This window comes from Passer montanus, unplaced genomic scaffold (genome assembly GCF_014805655.1).
Source record: "Passer montanus isolate IOZ18808 unplaced genomic scaffold, ASM1480565v1 scaffold43, whole genome shotgun sequence".
NCBI lineage: Eukaryota > Metazoa > Chordata > Aves > Passeriformes > Passeridae > Passer > Passer montanus.
Genome location: NW_024369151.1, coordinates 6,902,117 through 6,925,133, shown reverse-complemented (window position 1 = coordinate 6,925,133; position 23,017 = coordinate 6,902,117). Strand labels below are relative to the sequence as shown.

The following is a 23,017-nucleotide window of genomic DNA, read 5'->3' as shown; positions in this document are numbered from 1 at the left end:
AATATAAGGTATTCTGTGGCTTTTCAGGACTGGCAAGCTTTGGAAAGTGGCAGACCATATATATGGGATGCATTGAGGTTTTTATGGGAAGCAGTCAATAGGATGAATTTGAGACCAGTGCAGGGTGTTGCTGAAATTTTGGTACCACACAAACTATGTATAGGGAGATCAGTGCTGTTTCCCAGAGCCAGATATTGTGATGATTTTTTTTTTAAATTTTCCTGCCTTTTATTTTTTCTTGATACTGGGGAACATTCAGAAAAAAATGCCCGTAGTATTCATTTCTTTTGTAGGGGCTTGTAGGCAGCATGGCCTTGAGCAGAGATGGGTGAAGTAATTAAAACAATCACTGATAGTTGTTTATCTTAAGACTGAGGGAGAAAACTCAGCCTTGGTTGAATGAAGCATTGTAAAAGCATTTTCTATTCAAATCCAATGTTATTCCCTCGCTTGTTGTGCTCTGGTCATTAGTGCTTTTAATTTACTTTCCAGTGAATGTGCCAGATGAGCCACTGTGAGCAGCCACATTCCTGTTTATTTTTCTGATGATGGCCATCTGAAGCAATAGATTGATGTCTGCAATTTTTACTTCATTAGTAATGAAGTCCACAAAACAGTGAGAGAAATGTCTGTTTACTTGGTGCCTTGAACTGAGGTACTGATAAACTGCTGGGCTTTGATCTGGTAGGATTTTCATAGTGATTATCAAGATACAGAAATAAGGTATGTCCAGGTTTAAATGAGGATCTGAAATGTCTGTGGGCTAGATGGCCAACATTTAAGTAGTAATTGGATTGTTGAAGAGTGCCTGCAAGACAGCCAGTGCATGGAAAATCAAATATATGTCAGTCTCCTTTGAAATCCATGAAAAATAATAATTTCTATTTTCCTGTAGCTTTAACTGTGTCCCACAGCAACATAAAAATGGCTCAGTCGCCAAGTCTTAAAACCCAGTGATAACACCAGTGCAAATTCCTGGCTAAGTAATGAATCCCTAATGTTTGTAATTTCCAGAAAGTATTTTCCCGATTCTGTAGTGGCAGTCAGTGTTAGGAATCCTGTAGGGCTCGTGTGGGTGGGGACATTTTTTGCTCAGTACAGTGACAGCTGCAAGTCTGGTCTTCTGAAACCTGGGTTTGGCCCTGAGTATGATTCTCCTTCCCCTCTGTTCCTATTTTGAGCCCAGTAAAAAGAAGCATATGTTTTCTTGCATCAGCTACCTCGGTGTTACCTTGTGAGGCATGACAAGGTCATGTGTTTGTGTGGCAAAAGAGGAAATCTCAAATTGTCTTTGAGCTGTCTTAGAACTGCTTTTTTCTTGTGATATATTAAAGATTTCCATGATGTACATGGTTAAATTTTGATTCATGTAGGTATGCATGTGTTGATGCTACAGTGCTGCTCCTGAAATTGGTACTGTTATATTATTAATATTGCACATCATGCCAAGGAGGTGTCTTGCATTTAATACAGAACATAAGAAGGTTTGCCTACCCCATATGAAAATCTCAAATTGGAACTGAAGATGCTATAAAAATTTAAAAGGAACAAGGTCAGCCTGAAAATTGCATATTTTAAAAAGCAGAAAATCATCTATTTTTAACAGCAAATTTCCTTACCTGTTAGTACCTTTACTAATAACATTTTCAGTTATTAACACTTGAAAATGGTTTTAAGCATCATTTTAATTGTAAAACTACCTAGTTACCATTTGTCTAGTGCTCATTAATATGGGATTTTCTAGTTGAGAGGTGTGAGAACTGAGCCAGAAGCATTTGGGTTCCTGTGCACCTACTGTATGATCAAACAATTCAATTTATTCCACTCATGAAAGAAAAGATAATGGTGGGGTCACCGGCTTTTTACCAACATCTACTGGGGGGAAAGTGGGTAAGAGGAATCTTCATTATAGCAAACAAACAAAAAAAAATTAGTAATTGAAAATAAAAGTTTAACAAATTTGGACTGCTGCTGAGGTGGATGTTTTAAACACCTGTGGTAATTAAGCATGGGAAGAATTGGAGAGGAATAGTCTGGGATCTGTCTGAAAGTTCAGTAACTTTTAATTTTTTTAACTTGATTGTAGAGAATATCTGGCAGGATGTGCTTTGTTTCCAATTAGTGGCTGGTCCAGACAGAAAGTTACAATTAACTGCTTCAGACTAATCCTTTATTTCGAGTGATAGAAGTGGGGATAGAAATTCCAACGTTGCCATGACCTGGCTGAAAGCCTCCTCTGGCTGCTTCAAAGACTTGCTCAGCACCTGACTGCAGTCATTATCTATGGAAACACTACTACAAATATAGTAAATATGTAGTAAAAACATTTAGTGATCTTAAAAATCTGAGATTCCTCAGATCCACACCCAGCATGAGTGGAATAAGAATTGTGAAGGTAAATTTAACAGTATTTGTAAAGAAGCAGAATAAAGCAGGAAAATATGGTAGAAGGCATCTGAGAGGAGAAGTGTGGGCATTGTGTGAGATCCTGCAAATAACATTCTGTGCATGAAAACGGTGCTGAGTAACTGCCTCTTCATCCATGAGATCCTGCAGACTGTTATAATTGGAGGTCTGGAAAGAAGCACATAATGAAAGTCAGAATCCTTAGCACAGGCAGACTGATTTAGATTGCACAGGCATTATGAAGCATTTCCTCGTTACGGAATTCTTCATTTGTAACCTTAATTTTAATGTAACTTTTTTAGCATACCTAAAAATACATGAAAAATACTACTTTTCTCCTCAAATACACAACGTTTCTTGGGTCAGCACAAAACCTCCCACCTCCCTGTAAAACGGTGTGTTATAAATACCTAAATAAATACAATAAACAGCTTTTGGAGAGGATATCTTCCTTTTGGTTCCAGCGAGAGAGGAGTAAATAAAGTAATTGATGTGCCCTGTTAGCTGTTGAGCAAATTTCATGTCCAAGTTTCGTGTGGTGTCTTTCCCTTGGCATGCAGAGAGAAGCAGAGGATTTTAACACCTCGCCCACAGCATCCACCTCCTGACAGCAAAACTTGTCAATAGAGAAGCATTCAGCACTTCATTATTTCTACAACCTGAGCGCATTTGCAAATTAATTGATGTGTGGGAGGAAAGGCATCTGCTATTGTAGAAGCCCTTAACTGTTGCAGCAAAACTAGAAATAAACTGGTTAGCTGTAGTGAGCTGATATGCTGCTGCAGGTGTTGGAGCCTCTAAAGTAGATCTTGTCCTTTTTTCTTTTTGTTTTTGATATTCAAAAAAAACCAAAAACCCAAACAACCCAACCCCAAACTTCTCACTGAATTGTGACCATGGAAACACCACCACAGTAAAGGTAATATCTTGTATACTTCTATATGGTTGCTAGTAAGTAATTTCATATTTCTTGCTGGCTCAGCACCAAAAGAGAGTTTTAATTAGGCCTGTAATGAATGACTGGGAGCGTTTTAAAGGCTATTAATCTTGTGGTGTAATTGAGTTAATTATAATATCATTATAAGCTCCCATGAAAATAGGATGAAGTGTATTCCATTTGTTTTACTCTTTAAGTTATTTCTGAGGTCCCCCAGCTTAGTCTCAAATGCTCCCACTGCAAGTCTCCAACAGAGAAAACTGTAACAGCATTTCATGTGTCATTGCACCAAACCTTCTGTTGTGCATCATCCCAGGCCTGGGCTCTCTTGAGCTGCCCCTTTTCTGTAGCTGCAGGTATCTCCTTGCAGTGCAGAGTGTCTTTAATTTGCATTTCCCAGAGTAGTATTTCCTTGTTTTTCCAGTTTCCTATCAGTAACTCACCCGAGTGTGGCAGATGAGAGTAAGAATATGTGATCTATTTTCAGAAATAAAGATTACAGCAGCTTTCGAACTGTTACTCTTTGTGCTGTGGCAAAAAAATGTGTAGCAAAAGAGGTGTTTTTTTGCAAAGCATATGGCTCTTCACTCGTTCAGACTACTGTAAGTTTGGGATTTGGTTGTAAAACATCTCTGTGCTTTTTGCACTCTCTAGTCAGAGTGTGACATCTCCAACAGATGGACACATAAACTTTCCATAATCCACTTCTTTCCTTTCAGAAGAGGAGATGAGATTCTCATCTGTAAAAGTTGTGGAGGAAAACCTAATCTGTCGAAATCTGTTGTGTGCATAGATGTGAGGATGTGAAGATGTGATGGATACACAGCTCAGCACTGGAGCTCCTGCTGTTCCTGGGGCTCTCTGTCTGCAGTGAGGTCAGCCCTGCTTTTGTACTTCAAACCTCCCTAGGGCACTTTCCAGGGAGGTTCAGCTTGGACATGAGGAAGGATTTGTTCACAGAAAGGCTGCTCAGGCATTGGAAGGTGAAGTCACCATCCCTGGACACCTCTGGTTTAGTTGTCACCAGATTGGGCTGATAACACCATCCTGTTTTGCAACCCTGCATTGTGAGGATTGTCTTGGTTTAATGGTTTGGAAGTCTACAATCCAGAGTTTCCAACCTTTACCCTGCTGGGATGGTAGAACTACCTTTTTTCTTTCAGGAACTTTGCTGGTCACACTTCTATGTTTTCCATCCTCTTGACTATAACAGATTTTGTAAATAGTTTAGAAATGCCAACTTGTGATGTATGGGCCTCTTTAACATTTCTTTGATTTATGTGCACTATGCTGGAAAAAAGCAGAGGAAGCATATTATTCTGGAAAAGAATGTTGCCAGTCTTCCATTTTTTCAGTCTTAGTTAAAAGCTACACTTTTATCAATCAAACCTGATAGATTCTTTTTGCATTCCCAAAAACATTCATAACTTAATTCTTTGATGTCTGAAGCAGTAATTTGCCTAAGACTTTTATAAATGTCTACTTATTTTTTGGATGTCTGTCTTTTTAATCTGATTTTTCAGAATTTCCAGACACCTGTGGTGATTCCAGGGTTTGTCTCTGTAAAAGTCCCTGGTGTTACATGGGAAGGATGAGAGTTAAAACCTCTTACTTTAATTAGTGATAACAGTGGCCTTAAATTTAAGCTTTGCTCTTATTTGTGGATGAATATTTTCTGTGGCTTACTTCATAGTGTCTAGAAAAGATGGATAAATTAATCCGGTCATGAATATCCTGCAGCTGTAGTGGGAATGTTCTTGTAGGGGAATAGGCCTCGTGCATTCTGTTCCAGAATTCTCCAGCTTCAAGCTTTAATTGCTTGTCCCTGACAGGCTGGAAATCAGCATCCCCTGCAGCCTTGCTTCAGGATGCCTGCTGGATGTAAAGAAAGATGTTAGCAAAAGTAACCATTTGAGGAGGAATTACCTCCTAATTTGGCAATTTCAGCTCAGTTTAAATATTCCTTCAGCCCCTTCTGCTGTGCTGGTGCAGTGGGGTGGTCACCTGGGCAGAAGAGAGTGGTGATGTCTGGTGTAGCTTGGCAGAGCCTTGGGATGGACTGTGGAGTTGTGATCTTCCAATTTCCCCTTCAGGAAAGCCACAGGACGCTGAGGAAAGCCAGGTTTCCCTGTGCTGGCAGGGAAACCCTCAGCTGGGCTGTTGTCAGACACTCAGTATGGGTATCTGCCTAAAGTCTAAAGATATTGTGCATTTTAATTATTGTGCAAGTCGCCAAAGCTAAGGAAGGCATTTAACAGAAGTTAAAATAATTAAATTGAACGAGTTAGGGAAAGAATAAATCAGCAGCACAAGTACTGGGTGGTGTTATTACTGTTCCACTGCTTACCCACTAATGGATTTCCCTCATCTCTGCTTTGGCTGCCCCTTTCTCATTGTGCACTGTGCTGGTTGGATTTACATGAGCTGCACCATGTAGACATTTTATTGACGAGTATTAATTTCTTGATTTGTCTGTAAAGCACTTTGTTTGCTATAGTAAAGGCCCACCTAAGAGCTGCAAATCATGGCATGGTGCTGGACAGTTTGGGGAGTGTTTCTGTGCCTGATTGCAGCCCTTTATTCTGCCATTTGAGCTTTATCTTCCCATTTCTTGTCTGAGCACCTGAGCACCCCCTGTGACAGAGGCAGCAGGTCATTCTTCATACTGACACAGCTGCCACCTGAGCCCCTGACACCAAAGATTTAGTCTAGGACTTCAGAAAATACTCATTTTAGCAGGAGAGCAGTGTCTCCAGAGTTCTGGTGGCTGTTTAAGGGAGCACGGAGCTCTGGGGGAAGGTACTAATTGTGTCCTTATCTTGAAGTTTAATGATGACTTTCCCCTGCTACGGATTGTTTGTTCTATACAAAGATAATGCTGCTGTCAAAAAGGAATTAGGATTTTCTGTCAGGTATTGATCATGTGCACTTCTTGGGATTTTAGACTTTAATGAAGTCCATTAAAGGAACGCACAATTGTGAATACACCCCACAGAGTGACACTGAGACCATTTACTTGTTCTGGACAATCTCTGTACTCATCACCTGTCTTCAGCTCAGGGTTACTTGAAAATAACCTGCTGCTGCTGTTTGTTACTGCACCTGGGTTTATTTTGTCATTTAGATGCAGAACACAATGTAATAATTCTACTTTGCTTTTTGTAATTCTGTTATGTGTTTATATTGTAGCTGTATATACAAGGAAATAAATGCCAGTTCATTTGGTTATCTTTCAGTAAATATGTATGTTCAAACCCTTCAGAATACCTGGAGGTATAAACATTTTAAGTATAAAATACAGTTATTCTTCTAAAGAGTACATAAAGTAGCTCGTAACCCCAGATTATGATTACTCTGCCTCTTTATCCATTTCAAACACTAGATCCCTTTAAAATCCAGTCTGGTGCCTGTGTAGTGTCCCTTTATATTGACATTATCCAAAAAGCAAGAATATGTCACTTTTGTAGCTATTAAATAGATTCCAGAACATTTTTTTAAAAGGTGGAGGAGGAGTAGAGGCTTTTGCAGTCTTTGACCAGTGCAGGTCATTTTATTGGCAGCAAGGATGCAGATGCTGAAATTTTGACCAATTCCTTGAAGAAAGTGCCATGAGATTTGCTATCTCTGCATGGTTAAAAGCCAAAGACTTGCAAGCAGTATTGGAGTGAAGGAGCATTCATCAGCAGTCATTCATCAGCAGAACTTCTGTGTTTTCGAAAGAAAAGTATGGGAAGAGCACACTTTAGGGCTGAAATCTGACACTAATTAAAACAGCACTCTCAGCAAAAATAGGAATTCAGAGACAATGGAAAAGAACCTGAAGCAAAGACAAGGCATTAAAAGAAACAGGGATGTGTATCAATGCATTTTTACTATCGTGTCATTATATAGATAAATAAAAAAAAATGTCTCAGCTTGTTTTTGAACTCCCTAGGTCAGGGAGGGAGGAAGGAGAGAGGCCTAAGAGAGAAGCCCTGTGCAGGGCTGATGTTCCCAGCCTGTTCCATATCCCAGTTTATTGACCTGGCATCTCACAGCCCAGGCATGAGAAGGGACACTCAGAGAAATGTGAGCTTGTTATTGTCACTGTTTAGTCAGATCAGGGTGTTTGGCAAGAGGGGTAATAACTTTTCCACAGGGATTTAAAAAAGAATGGGATGGGAGCAGCCTTTGTTTCTCTAGGTGTCTCTTGCTTAAATATTCTTGTAGACTGAAAAGTGTTTGGAGGGCATAAACGCTTTAAAAAAATAGAATAAAGTGTCCTAATTAAATAAATGAAATTAAATAAAATTTAAGACATACTGTCTAGTTTTTCTGTTAATTGAGAAGCCTGCAACCCAGCTCAACAAGAGGAAAACCAATGAGTAAAGAAATTGGAGACTCTCCTTTTGGCTTATTGATGCTGTTTTGGTCAAGTCAAGAATTCAGCTGTCCTGAAATGATCAAACGTTGTTCGGAGAAAAGAGAATTTCCAAACAGGCCTCATTATCTGAAAAAAGCTTAAAAATATCAATTAAGGTAGTATAATTTCTCTCTTGCCTACTTTAGTCTGCAGAGATGAAACTGTGGGAGTGTCCTGCTTGCGTGCTCATTGCTCTTTCAAAAGAGCAAGTAGAGTTTTATCATAATAAACAAATCCCTTTTCATCTGCAAGGGAGAAGTTGTTTAATGATGAGGGGCAGAGCACTGTGCATCCTAAGGGAGGCAAATGTGCATCACCAGAACTGCAGTGAACTCAGAAAATGCCACAGAGGGTGAGTATCTGTCAGCCACCTCTCTGAAAGTCATTCCTTGGAGGACTGGAAATAAACTTTACATTATCTGGATCTGAGAAAACATTTTTCGGCTTATATATATGATCACTAAGTATTTACATAAGAATGGAATAATAAATAACAAGGTAATGTGATTACAAAGAAAATAATTCCTGTGATTTCACTTTTTAAAGTGTTGGTGTTTAGAAAGCTTTAATTAATGGCAAAATGTAAATGTAATGTGCAGCTGTGAGCTGATGTGATCAGTTACTAATGCTCCAATTGATTGGTTTTTTCCTTTTTTTTCCTTGATTCTTACCTTCTTTCAACCAATTTTTGCAATGGCCTTGTCAGTAAGTGCAGTGTACTCACTTGTTTGGGCAGCAGTCAGCACATGCAAAATCTCCAGCCCATGAATTATGTAAACTAAAGACCTCTAGACCCAGCTTGATTCTAATGATGAAGCTTTAGTTTTCAAAGTTTTAAATGAGCACTGTGCCCGTGTTTGTGGTTTCGTAACATTCACTGCAAAGTAACCCTACAGGCTAAGATGGAAACCTGTCACAATCTGGTCAGTGCTTCTCAGCTGAACAAAGGGGCCTCTTCTGCAGGGTTCTGGTTGTAGCAGAAGTTTTCTGTCTGCTCCAAATCTTAAAGATCATCTGCACAAGACAGGATTTTTTGGGGGATGTAGAGGTCCTTTTTGGTTATTTTTATTGTTATAGGAGATGTGTTACCTTTTTTCTGGTAAGAAGGGTCATTAGAATAGAGTGAGGGAAAGATATTATGTGATTAAGTTCTTTAAAAATATTAATGCTTTCAGTGCTAAATCAGATCTGTCATTCTTTACTACACCTTTTTTTGTTTCAATAGTTCCTGTGAAAGCCAAAGACATCTTGTGTAGAAGAAGAAATTGTCCTCCTTACAACTGCAGCTGTGACAAAAGTGACTCCCAAGTGCTCTCTGTTGATGCTTTTCACTTAGTGAGGAACATTAAGAGCTGTTAATATAGGAATATAATTTTCCTATACTCAGAAACACTGAAAATGTGAGATATTAGTGATAGCATTTTGTGCTAGAAAATCTAGCAATGTGGCCGTTAACATAGAAAAATAATTAATCTTGAAAAATAATTTAAAAGTACTCTAAGTTCTGTTTTTATTTAGCTTCATGTAAAGCTTTTGTATGAATTGAAGTGTTACTTTCAGTACCTTTCCTACATTCCTAAGAAGAGTCACTTGATTTTAAAATGTAGAATTCACACATCTACTTGGAACTGCAGTTTTAAGAAAAATATCAGCTATCATGAGATTCATCATAAACCTGTACATGTTGGCACTGGGGTATATCCTGGCTGCTAAATGTTGTAAATTGATTTTTGTTGTTGCTGGTTTTGATTTCTTGGTTTTCTGAAATAGATTTTCTGTTTCATCTGCATGTATTGGGGAAAATGGATCGATCTTATTGATATTATGCAGAGAAGTATTCCATTAGGGAAAGTTTAGCCTCACACAAGCCAGGTGGAATTCCCAAAGCTGGAAAACATGGATATTTGCAGTAGTGATGGGGAATTCCTTTGCAGTTATAGGGGAATGGTTTCCACAACTGCCTAGCACTGCAGCAGTGCTCTGCAGTGAGTATTTAGCATTGTGCTGGTGTAGCTGGGCACAGGTACAGGAACAGGGAGAGGCTGTTGGATTGCAGTGAGTGTTCACTGTGCTGGTGTAGCTGGGCACAGTGCAGGAGCAGGGGGAGGTTCTTGGATTGCAGTGAGTGCTCACTGTGCTGCTGTAGCTGGGCACAGGTGGCAGGGGAGGTTGTTGGATTGCACTGAGTGCTCACTGTGCTGGTGTAGCTGGGCACAGGTGGCAGGAGCAGGGGGAGGCTGTTGGATTGCAGTGAGTGTTCCCTGTGCTGGTGTAGCTGGGCACAGGTACAGGAGCAGGGAGAGGTTGTTGGATTGCAGTGAGTGCTCACTGTGCTGGTGTAGCTGGGCACAGGTGGCAGAAGCAGAGGGAGGTTGTTGGATTTCAGTGAGTGTTCCCTGTGCTGGTGTAGCTGGGCACAGGTACAGGAGCAGAGGGGGGTTGTTGGATTGCAGTGAGTGCTCACTGTGCTGGTGTAGCTGGGCACAGGTGGCAGAAGCAGAGGGAGGTTGTTGGATTTCAGTGAGTGTTCCCTGTGCTGGTGTAGCTGGGCACAGGTACAGGAGCAGGGAGAGGTTGTTGGATTGCAGTGAGTGCTCACTGTGCTGGTGTAGCTGGGCACAGGTGCCAGAAGCAGAGGGAGGTTGTTGGATTTCACTGAGTGTTCCCTGTGCTGCTGTAGCTGGGCACAGGTGCAGAAACGGGGAGGTTGTTGGGAATGTTGTTGGGAATGCCCTGGGCAGGGCAGGTTTGACCCTCAGCGATTCTGTGATTTTTGGCCGTGGGGTCTCAGACCCCCCAGAGGTGCTGGAACACAACAGCTCTGCAGGCTCTGTCACCCCCTGTGCCCACAGCCTTCTCCCCAATCTTCTTGCAGCCACCAGCATTCCCTGGATTCAGGATTCCTTGAGCTCCATGTGGTTTCTGTGTGCTCATTAACCCCAAAAAGGATTTGTGTCCCTTGAGCTCATCTGAGCCTCCCTGCAGGAGCCTTTTAGCACCCACAACATCCTCTGACAGAGCATTTCAGCACTTTTCCCTAAAGTGGAGAGAATGTGTTTGGAAATGGCATTCTCTTGTTAGTAAGCAAAAGTTGGGTGGGGTGTTGGTGTGTTTTTAGCTGACATTTCTCTCATGGTTGATGCTGGCAAAGGTGTTGGTTTTTTAAGAACAGGGAACTGAATGGCACCTGTATTATCCATCAGACCATGAATCTCCTGGCCATAGTTCTGATACCTGCACTATTTTCATTCTTGCTTCTGCTCCTCAGAAAAATGATTAAGAAACAATTTCCTGGTCCCTTCAGTGAACACCCCCTGTCCCCAAAAAGGAGAGCACTCTGCGCAGTACAGTGTGTGATGCTTTAATAATGTATAAATCAAGCTGGACAGAAGCTGCCTGTCAGTTTTATTAACTTTGACCTTTTCTCCCATTATAAAGATGGTTTGGTAAATATTTAATGGCCCTTACAGGTTTTGACAATTGGACCTGCATTCCTAAGAGCAAAGGTAGATTAGAAAGAAATACTTATAATTAATAAAAATAACTTAATCACTTGGGAGTCAACATTGAAGGACAAAATTTTGGTTTAAAATCTATTTCTTTTTTATTCCTTTAGTAGTTTTTTTGTTGGTTTTTTAATACCTGACCACTAAATGTCACTAGCTGGGAGGTTATGAAATGTTTTTAAGAGGTTACCTTTAAAATGCATCTCTGATTAGTACCAGTGATTACCTCCATCTCTGAGCAAGTGTCCAAATAATGTTGTTTACCTGAAATACCTGCACAGGGAATATCAGTGGATGGTGTCACCAGCACAAAAAGATGCAGGAAGGAAAAGGAAAAGCATATTCCTGGAGTCAATGGCTCTTCTGCCAGAGCTGTCTTTGCCTTTAATTCCCTGCATATTGCACTCCCTGCACACTGAGGTAGTGAAGATTGAAAACTAAGCCCCTGACACTGAAACATGGCCTTTCAAACATGGAGCCTCCATCGCTCTCATTGATTTTTTTTCATTTCAGAAAACTGTCGGAGAAAAACAAATTTGAGCAGAATCCATTGGTTGGGGGAGTAAAATCCCCCCCTTCCCTGGTGGAGCACAGCTCTCTTCCCATTAGGAATGTGATGTGTCTTCATGTTGAGCTCACGTGGCACAAGGAGCAGCCAAGGGAAGCAGGAGCCTGTTAGAAATCCTTCTGGATGTGCTGAGCAGTGACATCTGAGTCAAACTGGCTCGTGGACTGCTCCCCTCCTGTTCACAGGTGGTTTTGAGTACATCATTCCAAGCTTTGCTTCCCTCTTTTTCACTCAGCCCCTGCAGAACAGCTTGGTCTAAGACCACTTCATTTTCTGAACATTTTAAAGTCATACTTTCCTGACCGTAACCCATTTTTTATGTGCAGACCATGGGGTTAGAGGGGTTAACTGTGAAACAATTCATCTTTTTCAGAACAAATCTTCAGACAATGTAATGAACACATAGATCCAGGTGCTGGAATGATGCAGAAAATCGCATTTGTCTGACAATGAATCTTTCTCCCCCTTCCAGTTCAAAAATGGTGAACTCAGAATGTAATTGAAAGTGTTCAGAGGAGAACTTGTTGCACTTGGAGGTGGTTGCAGGACAGGCAGAGCCCTGTAGTTCTTCTTAAATCTGAGAGCTGTGGGAGTGCACTCAAAATCCTGCCGATTCATGTTGTGTCCTTCAAAAATTTGTCTTTTATTGGCAAGGAAAAGAGAAGTTTCGAGGAGAAAGCTACTGAATGTGAATTGTTCTGCAGTGCTATGGAGATGTACAAGCAGGTATTTTAAAAGCAAGATTTTTCTTTACAGTGATAGAAACTCCTTTGCAAATGTTTTGTGGTTTTATGTTTATGAAGAAAAAAACGAATGTTATTTCTAAAAAGCTGGTTTATATTGTGAAAGGGTTGCATCTGTCTTCCTCTTATCTTCTTCCTGAAGTGAGAATGTTTAGTCCCTAGAGAGGACAAACACTTTCAATGTTTAAAAGCAAACCCAAGTTTCAAGAGAGAGTTGAGAGGAAGTCCTTGATTCACCATCTTACTTGCCCTGATGCATAACTTGCTCCTCATACCCATTCCACAGAGACTTTTTCCATGTCCCTATTGTCTTCCACGGAGCAATCTATCTGAAATACCACACACTAACTTCCTGACTGGCTGTAATCTGAATCAGGTGCCACAGGTAGCAGAGCTCTGACACAGACAGAGTACTGCAGTGGTGTGTATTTTAATATATATATGTTTTTTTCTTATCCAGTTGCAGTACCATGCTGGGCTGGCATCTGGCCTTTTGAATCAGCAGTCTCTGAAACGTTCGGCCAACCAGATGGGAGTCTCTGCAAAGCGCAGACCAAAAGCCCAGCCAACAACTCTTGTCCTGCCTCCTCAGTAAGTAATGGAATATTTGGAAGAGTTTCCATGCTGGGGGGTGAAATATTTCTTATTAACTTATTGGTTTTTTGGTTTAATTTTTAGTCATTGTAATAAGCGACCTCGTGCTTGCGGTTTTGTTCCGTACACGTTCTCTTTGTAGCAGGTCATTAAAAAACTTTTTGCAACACGAGCTTGTCATTGAGGAATGATGCTCACCTGATTGTTATGATTTGGAGCTTCAAGCAGGACTTTTCTGAAGGTCCTGAAAGACTGAAGCCAAAAAGTCTTTGGTGTGAGTACTTTCTCGGCAAACGTCTGTTCTGAGTCCATCTGTTCACCATATGTTAATTTTGCATCAGATCTAAACCTCTTTTACAGGTGACAAGCAATTATGAGGACACTTAGAAACTGTTTGAGGACAGAGAGTATCAACACTTTGAGCAGCCTCTGTGTAGCGATGCCAGAAACACAGAGATGTGCACAACAAAGCTTATAAATTAATAAACCACCTGAAATATATTTAGTTCCATGTAAGAAAATGATTATTATGTAGAAAATGAAGTGCTAAGCAATTGTTCATTGTGCTGAGCATCCTTGTAGTTTGTGGAAATTGCCTGCTTTTCTTCACAAAGCAAGAGTCACTGATGTATAAACACTGTGCTACCAAAGACCTTGTAGCTGTAATAATAAAAGTCCCTGTTGTCACCAGATTTCACAGGTCAACATGTAGAGGGTTTTTTCTTAAAGGAAATGTGAAAAAAAATCAGAGTCAATAGAGCTTTTCCCTTGTATATTAACTTTAAAGTGCTGGTAATTCAAGAATCCATAAAATGCTCTATTGTTTCACCAATATATCAGACAAAGGAGAGTGGTTTGAAGGGGGCTCCAGCAGTGGTTTGAAACCCAGATGTTGTTTTATGTGGGATGGAACAGGGGTATTTTGTGACAAACTGGCTGCTTAGGTTTCCTTCTTTGTTGGGGTGTCTGCAGCTTCAAATGGACTTCCTTCTCCAGGAAGGCTATAAACTGGAGTACTGATATATCAGTTAACACAGTTTTTTCAGAGGTCTTAAAGTATTTTGGTGTTTTTTTGTTTTATTTCTTAATCGCGGCATTTCTAGTTACTAGAAATATGTATAAAGAGCTAACTTGTACTTTTGCATAGAAAAATCTGTTCCTTAACAGCTGCAGCTGTATAAGTCTTAATGTGAGATACATAATATGCATATTCATAAGTATTATATGTCTTGTTATCTGTAGATGATTTTCCTTCAGTGGTGCATTTACCTAGGATCTGCAAATAGACTGAAATTTTAGTGTGGTAGCTAAACTTTAAGCAGTAGTTGAATTATGTTTCAGTATCTTATTACCACTTCCAGCATTATTCACAGGGAAAATGTGATTCTGCTGAGCTGGCCCTTTATCTGTCACTGGTTGCCTCCTCTCTGGCTCCTCTTTGACCTTTCCATATTTGTTCTTCTTTGCTATCTCAGTGTGTCTTAAGAGAATAATAGTGATATTAAGGCAAATCAAATACCTGTTGGGCTCAGTATCTTGTTTCCAGCACAGGACAGAAGCAGATTATGAAAAGACTTATTGAAATAGGCTTATGAAAAGTATTTAGGGGAAAAAAAAGAAAAAAAAAAGGTGTGACAAATGGATTTTAATATCTTGATTTTGCTGTAGTTTCATGCAAATAGTGATGAATCATGCAGTGGGGTTTTTTTTCCCTTCTTGCCTTATAAAATACAAAAGAAGAAAACATCCAGATGCAAAACTACAGATCTCCTTGAAAGGACATCCTGCATCCTAATATTCCCATGGCAATTCAAGGATTTTTTTTTTTTAAGCTTTATTAATTCATCAAGAAAGGGATAACTATTTCTTGGTCTATTTTTGCTTTGATGTATGCTATTAAAATTAAGTTCAGTGACAAGTCATTGGGCTGAGTAACAATGAGTCAAGTGTTTATTAAATTGTTCAGAGCAGCTATATTATCTTGAGCTTTTCTTAAACAGAAGTAGTTGGAACCAGCTGTATGCCAAAATGTCACTTCAGGAGAGCAGCTTGGAGTGAATATCAACACTGCAGTAAATCCATTCTGCCAGCAAAGGAATGCAGGAAACACTTGCTCAGGAGGTAGCAGAGGTGATGATTTGGGCAAAGAATCTCCTAAAACCAATTTATTCTTATGCAGATTTTGCACATGGCTAGTTTAATAGTAAACATGTCTGTATTTGAGTTACAGGTATTATTAGAGGGCAGGTTACTATGTGTTTATTTATGGTCCTTGAAGAAACTGCATGAGTAACTTTTGCTTTTGCACTTCACATTCTCCATGGCAGTGGTGCAAGCTGAGCAATTTTCTTCTTCATCCAGGTCTTTGATCTGTGCTGCTGGGGTGAGACTTGGGTTGTAGTCCACAAACTAAAAAATCCCAAATGGTGTTTCATCTCATAAAGGGAGTGATACAGCAGAAAAATCAAGTTTTGTTCAATTCTCTGTTCACTTGAGCCTTCAGTCTCTATCCCTGCTCTGCTTTTCTTCTTTCCCCTCCAAAATGCCTTTTTATTTTTAAAGAAACCAACCAAACAAAGCAAACCCAAGCCTGTATTGGAAGCTCAGCCATCTCTTCCTATTTTATGCTCGCAGAAGGAGCTGGAGAAAGGGTTTTAGTGATGGCAAAAGTGATTCTTGGCAGGTACCACACTTTTTCCTCCCCAATATTAGGCTGTCTTCTGATGTGCTGTGGTTTGGAGGTGAGAGCCTCTAGTTCTTCACTAGTAAATATCTGAAACAGCAGCAATTTTGAATCCAAAAGATGGTTTTGAAAATGGAAGTTCTCTGTCCTATGCAACTGCTGTGAGGAAAATCTGCATTTTCTCCCTGTTTATTTGAGGAGTTGTAAGGGTGCTGAGCGGTTTTGAAGAGAGGCCTTTTGGCGTTGGGTTTTGCTTTTCAGTATTGGTTTTCCCTGGCTCTGAAAGCGCAGAAAGGAAGATTGGATTGATGTGTGTCTCATTCCCAGCCAAATGATCTGTGTGAGAAAATGACTAACTGCTGGCTGCTTGCTCTGCCTGCTTTGTCCCTCCTTCTGTCTTCTATTAACAAGACATCTCCTGTACGTGCTAATGGATGCGTTCCCTCACATGCCTCTCATCTGGCTGCTGCTTCCTTCCTTCTGTTAAGGAATCTCAAGGCAGTGTTTGCTGAAGTGCTGAGAGCTGTCAGCTCCTCTCAGTGCCTGGGGAAGTGTCTGTGTGCAGCCCTGCTGAAAACCATGGTGCTCCTGCTTGGGAATCAATAAATAAAGACAATAGGAAACCATGGCGTGGCTTTTCTTTTCCTCTTGAAATGCAGTAATTGGTGCAGTTAATTAATCTGGTGTTATTTTCCTTGGCACCACATGTCAAAAGCAAATTTGCATTTAGGAAGTTGTCTCTTGAGACCCTGAGGCAGGAGAATTCTTTCAGGGAGTGCTGAGAGCAGGGTGTCCACAGGGGAATTCCTGCTCCTGGACCACCCTGCTGGTGTGTCACTGTCCAGCTGGACAACAACAGCAGGGAGCCACTGTGAGCTGGGGCAGGAGGAAAAGAGGAAGCCCAGGATGCTGTCTGTATTCTTGCAGTGGAGTTCAGTGGCACACACAAGAGTCAGTCAGTTTTAATGGGAATTTTTAGGGGTCTCAGTTGGAAACCCTGTGATTTTGATAGCTGTGTTGTGTGGGGCTTTGTCAGTGCTCCCAGATTGATTGTCTGTCTTCTCTGTCTGGAAGAAAATTGCCAGAACAAGAACTTGATCACCGCAGAAGGTACTGAGACTCTTGCCCTTTATGGTGCCTTTTAGGGTCATTTGTTGTCACTTAGTGGTTTTGAAGAAATAAGCACACTATAAACAATAAACAAGTGGAAGTCTTGTTCTTTTTGACAACTTCAGGCTCAATGAACAGAGGTTTGAATAAAAGAAAGTCCAGTTTCTTTGTTTTAAGGCTCTTCAACTTGTCTTGTAAATCTCTTGTGGTCTGATGTATGCCCTGACTTGACAGTGAAAATACTGTAATAGATTGAGTAAAAATCTCTGTAAATTTGTACTCTATTGCTAGGAGCACACCAGCAAAATTACTTTTTTTTTTTTTAATAAAGGAAAAGACAGTGCTGCCCATGATACTGTTCTAGATGAATGAGCAAAAAAAATCTGTGGAGATAACTTTTCTTTTAGGAGATAACAAGGATAGAGACTCTGGATGGCCACTTTGTTTCTACTTTTTCTGGGTGAGATGGAGGAGGTCTCTGATCTGCTCTCTACCCCTCAGGATTCATCTGGATAACTCTTCTAGAGGAGAAGGATATATTCAAAAGAAAATTATATATTCAAAAGAAGTCCATATTTTCTGCATCCTTTGGAACTGCATTAGCTAAAGATGCTGCATAGCGAGTGGATTCAATAAAAAGTTAATTTCCTGGCTCAGCAGGTATTTGTGCATCTGGATTTGGAACAGAGCTGTACAGATATCCCAAACTCTGTGTTTATTGGAGCTTAATTTAATACCAGCATACTTAGAGTGTTGTTCTGTCACAGCATTAATGTCTTACCTGTTCCATGGTTCTGTCATATAATTAGTACTGTCAGATTCCATTGGCTTTGGTCAAGAGCTTTCTTCAGGATTCTCAAATTGACTTTTAAGGAAGGATTTATTATTAAATTAAATAGTTGCTGGTTTTAACAGCTTTTTTAATATAGATATATATATATAAAAAACTATACACCCAGTTATCAGATGTGCCAGAATAAATTCTCTGGAACTTAACTTGTATAATTTATCATTTTTGCATTAAGGAAAAATCCTGAACCCTTTGCCAAGAGTTTTTTGGAGGAAAGCATTTTTTCAGCATTTTGTTTTATAAACAGCATCATCTAATTGCTTCTTAATTTCAGGGATGTATGTAAGAAAGAGGCAGGTTTTTCTAAAGGTAATGGCAGGACATGCTTAAGCCAATAAATGTTTGTAAGTTTTGTAATTTATAAGATAACTTAAGTTATGCTGTGTTTAGTTCTTTCCAACCCAAATTCTGTGGTGAATCTGATAGAGTTCAGTGTGACACCTGGAGTAGGGGTGGGGTTTTTTAACAGCCAGTGTTGTTATTGCAGTAATTCAGTGTCAGGACTCCAAGCTTTGGGCCTCTTCCTGAAGTGTTCAGGAGTAGAAGAGTGAAGTGTGTGGCTGTATTTTCTGTTTTGAGAAAAGTCATCAGAAGTTTTGTGCAGTTCTGAAATTCTTCTTTGCCTGTACTGGCAAAGCTGCATTAAGTATCAATATTCATTAAATACCACGGAGATGATAATGTAATAAAGCAATAATCCTCAGACCCACATCTGTACTTCTCTCCAGAAGAGCTGAGGTTGAGAATATAATTAAAGATTAAAACTCTGTTTGCATTCTGGAACATGGAGATATCTTTTTGTACATGATGGGGAATTGTATTAATAAGGAAGAGATCAGTTTCCAATAACTTTCAAGACTGGGAGCTCATTTCATATCCCTGTTCATGTTTAAGTTTCTCACAGAATTCTTTAGCTTGATTTTAGCCAGACAGTGCAACAGGAGCTGTAAAAGAACATGTTGCTGAAACATGTGACCCTTTTGCTCCATAAATTAATCCCCTTTTATATGAAAGGAAAAAAAGATTAAAAATTAGTTCTTTATATTGTAAGACAATAATATTTACAAGAATAAGTTTAATTACTTTGCAGCCATGTACCATGCCAATCGAACATTAATTTTAGTATTTGATGTCTTGTGCACGGTCTGGATCACATCACTGTGCTGTTTTCTTTTTATTTTGAGTAAATTGTTGAACTCCTGTTGCAGAGCTCTTCTGTGAAGCTGTTCCAGTGGGAGTTGCAGTTTATTGCCATTTACCCCTGACTGCCACACTGATTTCAGGGTTTGTAGAGCCAGGTTTTGGGATCCCAAAGCTGGGGAAGCATCTCCCTTGAGTGAACCCATCTGTGTAACAAATGATCAGGGACAGTTCCAGGGTGATGACACATCACTAACCTGTCTTGAGCTGAGTTTTCCCAGAGAACAGCCCTTGAGTGGGTGTTTGTCCTGTCTGGATTTCAGGTGTGACACAAGTGAGTTACCCAGTCCTTGTCAATTGGATGAGAGATGATTCTGAGCTTTTAAAGGCAGATATTTTTCCTTCCCAGTTGCCCATGTCAGCAGCAGGGACAAATGTATTGTTCCAGAGCTCTGTGACTGGGTGTTGTTTTGTCCTGTTGCTTTGGGTGTGTTTTGTTTAAATGTGGTGAGGGGGAAAGGGTCTGCTGTTAAATGTAATGGCAATCTGTTTCATTGAGCACTCATTTACTGTTGAGCACTCAGGATGATGCAGCTGGAAAGAAAAACCTCCACAGTACAGTTTTAATTCATGAAGGGCTTAATGAGGCAATTCCAGTGAGATCAAATCCAGTAACATACCAGGGATATAACAGTGGTCATCTCACAGCTTGTAGCCAAAGCTTTCTGCTCCAGAAAAGAGAGAAGGGGTAATGCACTTAAAATTTTATTTCAGTGCAACAGGTAAATTTTAAAATAGGTGTTCTTAAATTGTTTGGTATGTTTTCAGTGCTGTTCACTTGGGTTATGTATCATGTTAACTTTGGGACTTGACAGATGCTTTGTAACCTGTGTAGATGCCAAAGATACAGAACATGAGCTTTGCTGCTCTGTGCATCTTTAGAAACACAATTCTTTTAAACATTCTAATCTTGATTTAATCTTCTAATATGTTGATATATCTGACAGCAGGGGTTTCTGCAGTAATCTTCTTTGTTTTGTTATGCCAAATCAGTGCTTTTTTTTTTTTTGGCTGCAGTTATATGCTGAATTTAATTTAATTCCATTAAGTACTATACAGCTGCATATTTTCTTACAAAGTAATTACAAAAAACCAGCAGGCATTGATCAACATAGATTGTCCAAAGGAAATACTTTGACTGAAACTAAATGTTCCTTATGATATTCATTAACTGCAGAATAATTTCTATCCATACAATACAAAAGGATCTTGGATGTTGCTTTATCTGTAATAAATTACTGAAATATGCATTAAAGAATGACAGAATGGTTTGAGTGGGAAGGGACCTTAAAGCTGATCCCATTCCACCCCCTGCCATGGGCAGGGACACCTTGCACTGTCCCAGGCTGCTCCAAGCCCTGTCCAGCCTGGCCTTGGGCACTGCCAGGGGTCCAGGGGCAGCCACAGCTGCTCTGGGCAGCAAACATTGCTTAGGAGATAAAACTTCACAGTCTGTTTTAACATGGAGAAAAAATCTATTTATTTACTTTTCAGCAGCTCTTACAACCAAGTACTGTGGAAAGACTGCATGCAATTAAGATTTCACAATTTATTGTGTATAGAGCTTTCTCTGCAAGTGTGTTGTGAGCCACTGTGGACTGATGTGATGAGCTCTGTGCATGTGCCTGTCATGGAGCCACGAGCCAAAAAGCACCTGGGGCTGGTGCTGTTGATATTTTGTTGTCAAATTCCACGAATAATCCCCAGTACAGGATTGTTGTGTGATGTGGAGCCCTGTGTCACCGAGCAGAGCGATTTGAAATCATTCCCATCCACTTTGGGGAAGATTAACTGGAGCAGTGTGTTTGGGAAGTGAAAAAGATGAATCTTTCTGGAGACTCTGGGCCGTGTAGCTGTGTTGATCTGCTGTTTCCAAACCATGCACAGATCCAGAGCAGAAGACCCTTAGCGAGTTTAAAATTACTGGGGACCTCAGCTCTGTTGTAAAAGAGCAAATTTCTGACTCTTTGATGTATGTTTGCCTTAAAGGTAATGTTTGTGTGAGAACCGTGCCATTAAAAGGTGGCAATTAATTAAAAGTTGTTCCACAGTCCCTACCATTAGAAGATGCCCTTGCAGCATTTAGAGCAGAACATTAATATTGCACTGTAGGGAATCCCTGTACTTTCAGTAAAAAAGAAAGTCAAGGATGAAGATTTTAATGTGTAATTAAAGATTGCAAATACTAGTTTAACTGCTTGTTTCTGTGTCAAAAAAAGTTAAAAAGAACACAAACTACGTGTGGTTGAACTAATTAAGACAATGAAGAACAAACTAGATAAGAGAGGAAATTTGTATGAACCTAATAATGATATCAAAGCTTTTGCTAAAGCTGTGATTTTATAATAAGATTGCTTTAAACCCCCCCATTTCCTTTTTTTTTTTTGAGCTTTGCTATTGGGGGGTTGGGAATTCTATGCTGCTTTACTGCAGCAGACAGTCAGTCTGAAAAGAATAAATTAAAACTGCCTCTTGCCAAATTCAAAAATTATGACAGCAAGTGTTTCCATCTGCATTGGTTGTATATTCCCTTGTCAGAGAGGAGGAGCAGAGCTGGAATAAGGTGGAATGAAAAGGTCTTTATATTTTGGTGGCTTAGCCAGATGAGCTTTATTGTATAATTGTATTGTGTAGGGTGGTATAAGGCCATTGTGAATGCATTAATTAATAACTTTATTTCTGCATCTCTACAAAATAACCTTTGTGTGTCTGAGAGGAAAACTAAACAGCTGCACTGGCAGGGGGATAAAAGTGCTTTCAAATGGGACCCTTGAGGAGAAGGAAGCTCTAGGTGTGTATCACAGTAAAAAAAACTTCAAAAATGCAAATTTTACCTGGAAATAAAGACAATTAAAGTAGATTCAGCAGTAACTCTACAAAGGGGAAGGTTTTCCCAAGTGATGAACTGCACCATGGAGGTGTCCTGGGAGCTCAGGGGGCTCTTCCCATCCCTGGGACCGTGGTGGTGCCAGGCTCTGGCCCTGCTCCTGACATGCAGGGTCTGAGAGGATGCCTGGCTGTCCTTTCTAACTACAGAAAAGAACTGCTTTGCTCTGCTTTCTTTACCTGCTGTTAAAAATAAATGTTATTACTTTTTAATTTCACTGTAGGGCATTCTCTGGGTATTCATGTGTTTACAAGGAATCCTGTGGATAGGTTAAATGAAAAAAGCTTGAGGTGGCAAATTCCAGCTGATGACTTCATGGTTTTCTCCTCTAAATATAATCTTCACTTAAAATGATTTGAAGTATTTTGGTGCACTTATTTTCTAGTCCCACTCTCCCAACACACAGTGGGAAAAAATAAATAAAATGGAACCATTATAAGTTTCACTGGGTGAAGTTGACTCAGTTTTCATCTCTTTATAGATGCTGCTTTACTGTTATTTCCATTCTTGATGGGTTAATTTTGGAAGGCATTTCTCTGTGCTGTGTAGGTTTTACCTATACAGGAGTAACACCATCCTTTCAATTTCACTGATGTCACTCAGCAGTATGTGTATGTTACTGGGAAAATAAGTGTATTAATAGTGTGATGCACATTGCTCGTTGATATACATTCACCTCATTATTATTATTATTATCTGATTCTTACCTTTGCATGGGTAACACAGAGAAAAACTGCAGAGGGAAGACCTTGTTAACATTGGAGACTTGGGTTGCCTTTTTTCTGTGGCTGCACACTGTCTTTATTGTCTGTGAGTCATGGCCAGGGGAATCCTGTAGTAAGCCCTCTAATTTTAGCAACCAAAAGCACCTCCATGCAGCAGGTTTTGCATTGAAATTAAATTTGTGCTTTAGTGTTGCTCAGGATTGTTCTTTGAAACTCAGTTTTGGGAAAGAAAGTAAGAGTTTGGCACAGAGTTGGTGGTAGTGAATCACTTATTTAACGTTTGCTGAGCTTACCTGGAATGAAATGAAATAAAGATTGCATTCTGTGTAGGATCATTATGTTCCTCTGTTGCCTGTAATGCTTTGACTCCATCCCTCACAAAATGTGATTGTGGAATAGTGTTCAG

General features: G+C 39.9%; 1 protein-coding gene across 3 annotated transcripts in view; it reads left to right on the top strand.

Moving 5' to 3' along the window:
• The window catches only part of MED27 (mediator complex subunit 27), an 83,875-nt gene that overhangs the window by 19,991 nt on the left and 40,867 nt on the right, over nucleotides 1-23,017 (top strand). For all 3 annotated transcript variants that reach the window (XM_039720146.1, XM_039720145.1, XM_039720144.1), the window contains exon 3: nucleotides 13,023-13,153. In XM_039720146.1, the coding sequence (XP_039576080.1) occupies nucleotides 13,023-13,153 (131 nt within the window). The remainder of the gene's footprint in view (nucleotides 1-13,022; nucleotides 13,154-23,017) is intronic.